The sequence below is a fragment of the Apium graveolens genome, chromosome 3, assembly GCF_009905375.1.
Source record: "Apium graveolens cultivar Ventura chromosome 3, ASM990537v1, whole genome shotgun sequence".
NCBI classification, from domain to species: Eukaryota; Viridiplantae; Streptophyta; class Magnoliopsida; order Apiales; family Apiaceae; genus Apium; species Apium graveolens.
The window spans coordinates 110,663,336-110,673,729 of record NC_133649.1 but is presented as its reverse complement, the minus strand read 5'-3'; the positions used below and the strand labels follow the sequence as shown (position 1 = coordinate 110,673,729).

Genomic DNA, 10,394 nt, shown 5'->3' with positions numbered 1-10,394 from the left:
AAGCTTTGGTTTAGAGCTACCTCGCCTTGATACCACGACACCAAGTTCTACAAATCTGTCAAGAAGAGATGCAGAGGCTGATGCCCTGTTAAAGCTGGTCCAGAACTCATCAGACCCAGACTCCTCTGTTTATTTCAAAGAATTACAAATGCCAACTATACAAACTGAAGAATTCTTGGAGATAGACAACACCCCAAGCTAGATGACACCTTTCATCAACTACTTGGAAAAGGGAGAGCTTCTAGAAGATAAAGGAAAAGCTCAAAGATTAAAGGCTAAGGCAACTAAGTTTTTTCTTGAAGAAGGACTACTTTATCGCCGGACCATCTCCTCCCCAATTTTGAAATGTGTCTGGCCGATGGAGGCTAATTACTATTTAATGGAAGTTCATGAGGGAATCTGCGGAGATCAAATGTCAGCCAAGGCCCTGGCTCACAAAATCATATGGAAAGGTTATTACTGGCCCACAATTCACCAAGATGGTGTTGACTTTGTAAAGAAATGCAAGCAGTGCCAACTATTTAGCAATATATCCTGGCTCAGTCCAATCCTACCCTCTTCACTCTTATCTCCAATCGCTTTTGCTATTTGGGGGAGAAATATCATGGGGCCTTTTCCCCGGGCCAAAGGAGACATGAGATATCTCTTAGTTTCCATTGACTATATGACTAAATGGGTAGAGGCTAAAGCAATGAGGACCATCAACCAAAAAAATGCATAAAATTCATTGATAGTATTTTAATGAGGTTCTGAATCCCAAGAGTCGTGCTATCAGATAATGGAACATAGTTTGTCGGGGTAGAATTTGAATCCTACCTCCAAGAGCGGGGCATCATGCACAAAAAATCATCAATAACATACGCTTAGGGAAATGGAAAAGTAGAGGTCACAAGCGGAATCCTCCTCCGGGGCATCGAAAAGAGACTTAAGAAAGTAAGAACAAATGTCCATATGAGTTTCCTAACATACTATGGGCCTACAGGGCCACTCCCTGGACAAGCACAAGAGAGACACCTTTCAAGCTAGCATAATGAACGGAAGCAATGTTGCCTATCGAAGTAGGATCACCTTCTCATTGGGCAATCAACTTTGATGAAATAGCTAATCAAAAGGGACTCAAAATAAACATTGATCTTATTGATGAGGTTCGAGACCAAGCCATAAAAAGAATGGAAAAATACAAGAAGAAAATATAGGAGCACTTTATCAAGAAGTTCAGGGTGAAAAACTTTGAAGTTGAAGACTTGGTACTTCGAGATACAGAAGCCTCAGATCCTACCAATACAGGAAAGTTGATGCCTAAGTGGGATAGGCCATACAAGGTAAAAGAAGTCTTAAGGTCAAGAACTTACAAGCTAATGGACTTGGATGAATCCCAGATCCCCAACACCTGGCATGAACTCAGGCTTCGAAAGTTCTATCAATAGGAAAAAGCAAATCAATCAAAGCAACCATGAAGTTATAGCCTAGGGCAAGCAATCTCCTTGTAATCCAAGCTATTGTATGAAGGAAAAATTTTATATATCAATGAATGACGATTTCCCTTTTTCAAAGCATTACAAAAATTTAGAAATATATTTCTAAAAGTCAACTCTAGCCCGAGGCCATGCTTGAACCCGGGCTAGAAGCATTATTCTTACTTTAGAAATAATTTTCTAAGGAAAAAATACAACTCTAACATGGGGCCATGCTTGAACCCGGGCTTGAAGCATTATTCTTATTTAGAAATATTTTTTTAAGGTAAAAAGTCAACTCTAGTTCGGGGCCATCCTTGAACCCGGACTAGAAGCATTATTCTTAGAAATTATATTTTAAGGCAAAAATCAACTCTAGTCCGGCACCATGCTTGAACCCGGACTAGAAGCATTATTCATACTTGACAATATTTTTTCAAGGCAAAAAGCACTAGAAGTATTTTTTTTACATAGAAATATTTTTAAAGACAAAAGGTAACTCTAATCCGGGGCCATGCTTGAACCCAGACTAGAACCATTATTTTCCTTAAAAATATTTTTTTAAGGAAAAAAACAACTCTAGTCCGAGGCCATGCTTGAACCCGACCTAAAAGCATTAACTTTTAGAAATCTTTTTCTAAGGCAAAATGTTATTTATTACTTCGGGAAACGAACTCAAACTTGGGTCCACATACAAGCCTGGATTTGAGGCTTAGTTCATACTTAGAAATTTTCTAATATAAAAAGAAAAAAATATCAGCAATAAACAACAAAATGATTAAAATCAGCAAGTAAACCCAGGTCAATACATGACCGGACAAAAGTATAATAGCAATACAGATGAGAAATCAAAAGTTTACACAACAAAGCACGAATCATGGACAATAGTTCACAATTAGCAAGTTAAAAATATGTAACTAAGCATCCGGAGCAAGATTTTCTGGAAGAAAACTCGGGCAAGGACCGTCGAAGGGTTCTGGCTCTTCGAGTCCGGGCTCAATATCTTATTTAGCCTTTATAAATTTTCGGAAAAAGCTCTCCCAGTCAGCCTCCGGGTCAGGTTTGACATATTTCTCGGCCACAACGCAGAAAAGAGCAACTTTAGGAGCACCGACCTTGACAATAATCTTGTAATATTCTTCAGACATTTTGTAAGCCTTAATTACTTCGGTCTCCGGCTTCCGCTCTGCCAACTATTTCCGGAGCTCAGCAATCTCGAGCTTCAGGTTATGGACTTCATTCTCAGTAGTTTCAGACCGAATTATTACATTATTAAGATGCTTGTTCAAACCAAAAATAGTATTATCTTTATCAACAATCCCGACCCTTAACTCCACCAGCTCCTTATCTTTCTCAATAGCGAGCTCCTAGGCATGCTTCAGCTCCGAATAAGAAATAGCGGCCGCCCCGGCCATGGACGCACCAAGCTAAGAACAAAAGGTCATATAATAAAGAACAAGTCAAAGAAAAAATAAGGCAAGAACACAGAACAAGAAAGAATTATACCTGGCCCCAGAGTCTAGTGCGATCTTTCATAACATCATCAAACTTGGTTTTATTCATCTCTCGCCATTCGGATTCAAAAGGAATTTCAGCCATGAACCAAGAAATTCTCTCGACAATTCCTGAAGCTTTCTTTACCGGAGCCTTCTGGTGCAAACCCTTCCCTATATTCGGTGCCGAGTTAGCACAAACAACAGATTGAGATCTACTAGCCTAGGGAGATTTAGAACCCACAGTCCGGAAACGTTTGTTTCTTCAGGTCTCCTCGACCTCAGGACCTTTCCCCAGAGACTCAATCTCATCAAGATTGTCAAAACCATCCACATCTTCAACGTCAATAGTATCATCAAACCTCTGATTTTCTTCAGTGAAGTCCGGCTTGGAAATAACATTACTTTGAGACCCCTCTTCTAGGTGCGGCTGGGACCCGGAGCTACCAACAATTGCCTACTTCCTTTTCTTAAAAGTAGTTCCCAACCCGAGAAGAGCATCGCTGTAGGCCGAAGCAGAAATCACCAGATTATAACAAGGAAGACCTGATAAAAACAATAGAAAATACCTGGTCAAAAAAAGAGAAAGACATATAAACCCGGGAGCAAATAAAGAAGAACAATTAGGAAGAGTTCGGAATGAAAGACTTAAACTTACAACCAAGTTCATGCATCTTTTTGTGATACATAAAGGTGTCCCAGGTCAACTAGAACCTGAGACACTCAAAAAAGTCAAAAACCAGCTGAAGGGCTTCATCCTCCAAAACTGAGCGCTTGAATCATGTTTGAATACCTTCCATAGTGATATAAGGCATATAAGACAAATCTAAACTGTTCAATAATATCATCTCTCTATTCCAATGCTTTAGAGATAATTGCTGAATAACGGGCCTAAAGCCCGAACCATACCCGCACTCAGCATCCCAGAAACGTATCTTATGCAAAGGCTTTTGACTGGACTTAACTAAACAGAAAATTTGGTGCCAAATCTTAAGGGTAGGCTGAAGTCCAAAATCGTTGTAGCAGGCTATGAACCAGGATATCCACTTAATCCCGTTGGGTGTTATTTGCATGGGAGATAACCTATAAACATATTTACACAAATGCTTTAGGAACAGTTGACAACTAGAATTCCACCCGGACCTCAAATGCTCAAGCAACACTGGGATGAAGCCATCTACCGACCTGTGATAAATCCTCTCCCCGGGAAATGGTCATAACAACTCAACCCGTAAGTCTAACTCAAAAGCCACCCGAATTGACTGATCTTGAGCAACATGATCCAAAACCGCATACTCATCCTTCAGGGCATATGGTTCCTTAACGACAATCGTCTCGATAACCCTTTAGTCAAAATCCATTTCATCATACTACCTGGGATGGCTATTCTCCTGCTTTGCATAGTCGTCGCTAATACTCCTATAATACAAGTCGTTATCAACTTCATCACTTTTCATCACAAAATGGTTGGGGACATCTATCCAATGTCCCTCCGGCGTGCAGGGAATTTTCCTAGGCAATAGTTTTATAATCTAAATCTTGCTTATAATATTGGAGTTTGAAGTTGAGGCCTTCCCCATCTCCACCTGGTTCGTATTAGAGTCAGATGCATCTGGACCAACTTCAGAATCAGAAGACCCGGGCTAGCAGGAGAAGCAAACCTTGGCGCGAACCTTAGTCCGGACCATAGACCTAAAAGAAAAAAATCGGGTTAGTCTATATCCCTACCAATTCTTTAATTTTAAGCTACAATAGTCGGGGCTATCCTACGTTCAATTTTAACAATTCCTTAATAATAGTCCAGGACAACAAAGCACCAAACCAAATACAACCATTAAACCCGAACTCGAATAAACCCTAAGCATACGATCAACTAAACCATAAACCTAAAACAGCTTAACCCGGACTCAGCCTACCCACCGGCCCGGATCAAACAACCAAACACTCAGAGTACTTGGACCAATGGTCTGCACCTTATCAAAACCGTAACCCCAAAAATATATTTTGCGCAAAATCAAACACCAAAATACATCGAAAATACATATATTAACTATCAAGAACTCAAAGAAATGCACAACCCGGACTGGGGGATAAAAAAGATCATTTTTTTCCCAGAAGCCATCTACATTATATCCCACTAGTCCGGCTTGGTTTACTTCAACACAACACGGATTTGGGGGGGGGCAAGAAAGCTCAATTTTTTCCTATAATCCATCTACACTATATCCCACTAGCCCGGCTTGGTCTACTTCAACACAACCCGGACTAAGAAACAAGAATGCTCAATTTTTCCCCACAAACCATCTACACCATATCCCACTAGTTCGGACTGGTCTACTTCAACACAACCCGGACTGAGGAGCAAGAAAGCTCAATTTTTTCCTCACAAGCCATTTACACTATATCCCACTAGTCCGACTTGGTCTACTTCAATACAACCCGAACTGAGGGGCAAGAAAGCTCATTTTTTTCCTACAAGCCATCTACAATATATCCCACTAGTCCAGCTTGGCCTAATTGCACACAACCCGGAATGGGGGCAAGAAAGCCCAATTTTTCCATTTTACATTGGAGATATTTTATTTTACTCCCCCATCCAAAAAATCTGCATAAGAGAGTGGGGAGCAAATGATAGGATATAAAATCCTTTCTAGAACCGGGTCGGGATTGCCTAGTCCAGTTTCGGACAGGTCCAGCGCCATCGGGGAACCCATGTTTAGGTATAAATAGTTGATATTGTGGTGTAACAACAATACCATTCAATATTTCATAATTATTTAATCCTTTGCAACAACTTCTAGAGTGGTTCAATGAGGATGACGATAAAATTGTTATTATTATTTAAACAAAAATTATTTTATGGGCTGCATATAAATATATCAATTATATTAGCTAATTATTTTATTTTGGATTAAATTAAGTGATCAAATAAGAAACCCAATTAGATTTTAATAAGTGGATACCCAATAGTAGACTCAATTAAATTATAATGGGAGATTTAATTAGGTGGTAGATTAAAAGAGTTATAGTCCTCAATATATCAAGTACGTTACACGACTTATCTTCTACCCATCAGAGAGAGTCATTGAGAAATAATAAGGAGTACTTGGTTGAGTAAGATAATAGTCAAGAACATTATAGAGATTCTGATACCGTCACAATTATCGCCTTATAGATTTAGGTACGCTTCCGCCTTCGGTCTAATCTCGATAATTAGATATGATGATTACGATCCTTGTCTCTATTTTAGAGAATTATGTATTTATAGAATTGTTAGATTCTATCAATTGGTATTAAAGCCTCTTCATATTTATTTATCAGGAATTGATTTATCCTAATCTGATATAAATTATTTTTTGATTTATTTGATTATCTGGTTCTAGTAGTCATCAGTTTATGCATGCATTGACTCTATGTAAGTTAGTTAGCCATGTCATGAGCCTTTATCTAAACCTCGAATTAAAGTTTATCAATTTAATTTATAATTATTAATAATGGACATAGTTTTTTATGACCGCCTAACCACTTAGTTTGATTCATTGGTTTTATATATAGTGTGACCAAATTATGTTTCACGTTAGCTTATAACCACGTGCATGTATATTTATTTTTAAGTTCATAATGTTGGTTTGGGTTGCGAGGGTGTTAGAGCTCATTATGTACTCTGCACCGTATTCACCTAAGTTATGTCCTAAGATCTTTTTCCCTTACAATGACTGGTTACAGAGAAGGATTATATAGATATAATGTGATTTTAATAATATTATTGGAAAATAAATTAACTTATTTATTTAAGTGGTCGAATATTTTCAAGTTAATTGATTGAAGTAATATGTCGCCAAAGTGACCTCTTTTGTGTAGATTAATTAATTTAAAAATAATATTACGATGATTGAATATTTAATTTTATACAAATTTTATCGGCCCTGTTAGATATATTTGAGATGTCATGTCTAATATGATTCATGTTTAGTTTTCAGATCTTAACAAACAGGACATATCAGGACTTACTGAAATCAGGACTTACTGGAAGTCAAAACTTATATCAGAACTTAAGGTCATATCATAACTTAAGTGCGGGAAGACTTTCATATAAGGAAGGAAGCTGATTTACAGTAGAAGATCAAGACTAAAACAAAAGAAGATATGCATGGAAAGAGTTAGAAGACTGAAAGACTTGTAGAAAATATCTGATTGATATATTTTAGGAGACAGAATTATATTCCATATCAATTAGAAGTTATCTTGTAATTGTGTACTATATAAACACAGACTTAGGGTTTATACTAGATGTGTTATCATTATTGAGAAGATTAAACATTGTAACCTAGAAGCTCTTAGTGATATTTATTCATCACTGAGAGAGAACAACAGTTCTTATTGTAACAGAGTTTATTCAATATACTTGATCTTTGTTACATACTTGTATTAAATCGATTTGATTGTATTAACACTGTATTCAACCCCCTTCTACAGTGTTGTGTGACCTAAAAATTGGTATCAGAGCTTATCTGTTAACACACATACAGTAAAGATCCAAACAATCATGTCTGAAGAAGTACAAACTCCAACCAAGCCCACCAAAGCTGAAGAAACTCAAAAGACTCAAACCCACAGTCGATATGAGACTATTAGGGTTCTCATACTGAGACCTTATGAGTATCCCATATGGAAAGTGAAGATGACTATTTTTCTGGAAGCTAAAAATCCAGAATACCTTGACAGAATTAATGAAGGACCACATAAGCCTACCAAGCTCTCTATTATAGTTGCTGATCAACCAACAAATACCATACCAAAGGAGAAAGGTGAGTCACAGCTGAAGACATCTTATCTATTGCCAAGGATGCAAGGATAAGACATTTGCTGCATAGTGCCATTGATAATGTCATGTCAAACATGGTAATTAATTGTAAAATTTCAAAGGAGATATGGGATGCTTTGGAGACAAGATGCCAGGGAACTGATGCAATCAAGAAGAATAAGAGGACTATACTCATTCAAGAGTATGAGCACTTTGACTCAAAAGCTGATGAGTCTTTAACTGAATTATATGACAGGTTTGTCAAACTCTTGAATGATCTGTCACTAGTAGACAAGGAATATGATCTTGAAGATTCAAATCTAAAATTCCTTTTAGCTCTTCCTGAAAATTGGAATTTGAAGTCTACTACCATAAGAGACAACTATGACCTTACTGAAACTACTCTTGATGAAATTTATGGTATGCTCAAGAATTATGAAGTTGAGATGGATCAAAGGAGAAAGAGGCATGGAAGAAAGTCAAGGACAGTTGCTCTTAAAGCTGAGGAGGAATCTCCTAAAATGGATGCCTCAAAAAGGGGTAAGGGAAATGCTCTCATCATAAAGTCTGATTTAGAGTCATCATATTCTGATGATGATGATTCGAAAACTGAAAGTTTACCTGAAATAGATGCTGATGAAGAGATGATGAAATTGTGTGATCTTATGGTAAAGGGTATCACAAAGATAGCGTACAGGAAATTCAGAAAAGGCAAGAAGTTTTCCAGGAAAAGTGGAAGTTCTGATAAGAAAGGGTTCAGAAAGTCTGAAGACAAAGGAGGAAAGTCTGACAGAGGAGACAACTCAAATGTCAAATGCTACAACTGTGGTGAAAGAGGCCACATATCTCCTGACTGCAAGAAAGGAAAAAGTGACAAAGGCAAGGCACTTGTCACAAAAAAGAAAAGCTAGACAGACACTTCAGATTCTGAACATGAGGTGAACTATGCCCTGATGGCAAATGCCGACAGCAGTCCTGAAACTACTGAATTGAAGGTACCTCAAACAATATATGCCTTTCATACTGATGATATTACTGAGTTGAGATTATATCTTAAAACCATGTTCATTAGTTATAGAGATCAGACTTTTTATATGTGAAAGATTAACATCTGAAAATCTTGCTTATAAAAAGAGAAATGATTATTTAGAAAAGGAGTTAGTTTTTCTTCATCAAACTAAGAAAGAAAAAGATGATGCTTTATATATTAGAGATGAAGTGTTAAAATTGAATGAATCTCTAAAAGCTAACTTAGAAAAGGAAAGAGAGTTTATCAGAACTTGGACTAACTCTGGCAGAACAACTCATAATTTATTAAGTAGTGGAAACTAGAAAGAGGGCCTAGGTTATGGAGATGATAAAAGTGAAAAAGGAACTGAACAAATTGAGCCAATTGTTGTTAAACAGACTGCTAAGCCAAAGGTAAATCCTGTTAAGTTTGTAGCAAAAACTGTAAAGTCTGATTCTGAAAAGATGAAAGAGTTTGTGACAGAAGTCAAAGATAAGTCAACTTCTGACAAATTAAAACAGGATAAACCAGCTAAAGTCAACATAGGCTTAATGACAAAGAAGCAGTTTAAGCATAAGCTGAAAGAGATTAGAAATGTCAACAAAGTAAAGGAAGCTAGGAAAAATAGGAATGGAAAGGAAGGTGTGAATAAAAGCAATAATTATATGCCTATTCCTAATGCTCCTAGAAATAAATGCTATAATTGTGGAAAATCTAACCATCTTGCTTTTTTTTTTGCAGGAAAAATAAAGATATAAACTCTTAACCTCCTAAATCAGGAGTTAAGAGTCAGTCTGTTAGGTTTAAACCTCAAAATCCTTGTTTTCATTGTGGTAGTTTATGGCATTTCATTTATACTTATAAGGAATATCATAGTCTGTACTATGATTATTATCAAATAAAACCTTTTTTGAAGAAAGTTACTTTAATTCCTTCTAGTGTAAAGTCTGATGCAAAGTCTGTTATAAACACTGATAAACAGAATGTTAGCATAAACTCTGAAATTAAATCCGCTGCAAATGCTAACAAACTTAAAAAGGCCAAAGGATCCAAGCAAGTCTGGGTCCTTAAAACTAACCATTAGTGGTCTTTGTGATTGCAGGGTAACATGAAAATACTCCTAGTTTTGGATAATGGATGTTCAGGACATATGACTGGAAATAAAGCCCTGCTATCAGACTTTGTGGAGAATGCTGGCCCAGGAGTTTCTTATGGAGATGACAACATGGGAAAAACTCTGGGATATGGCAATATAAATCTTGGGAATGTCATCATTGAATCAGTAGCTCTTGTCTCAGGACTTAAACATAATCTGCTAAGTGTGAGTCAAATTTGTGACAGAGATTATCATGTGGATTTCTTTGAAGAACACTGTGAAGTTGTAAGCAATTCTACAGGCAAAGTGGTTCTGAAAGGTTACAAGCATGGTAACATTTATGAAGCCAGACTTTGAACAAGTTCTGATGGTTCTGCAATCTGTCTGTTGAGTAGAGCATCAATTGAAGAAAGCTGGAATTGGCACACAAGACTCTCTCATTCAAATTTTAACAACATAAATGAGCTTGTAAAGAAAGATCTTGTGAGAGGACTACCCAAATCAGTATTTGCTCCTGATGGCCTTTGTGATTCATGTC

At 37.1% G+C, this 10,394-nt stretch overlaps 1 protein-coding gene across 1 annotated transcript; it reads left to right on the top strand.

The window, feature by feature from the left end:
* The first annotated feature begins 202 nt into the window (after window positions 1–202).
* Window positions 203–721, top strand: LOC141714526 (uncharacterized). The gene has a single exon (XM_074518040.1). The coding sequence runs from the start codon at window positions 203–205 to the stop codon at window positions 719–721; it is 519 nt and encodes a 172-aa protein (XP_074374141.1).
* Window positions 722–10,394: the final 9,673 nt, after the last annotated feature.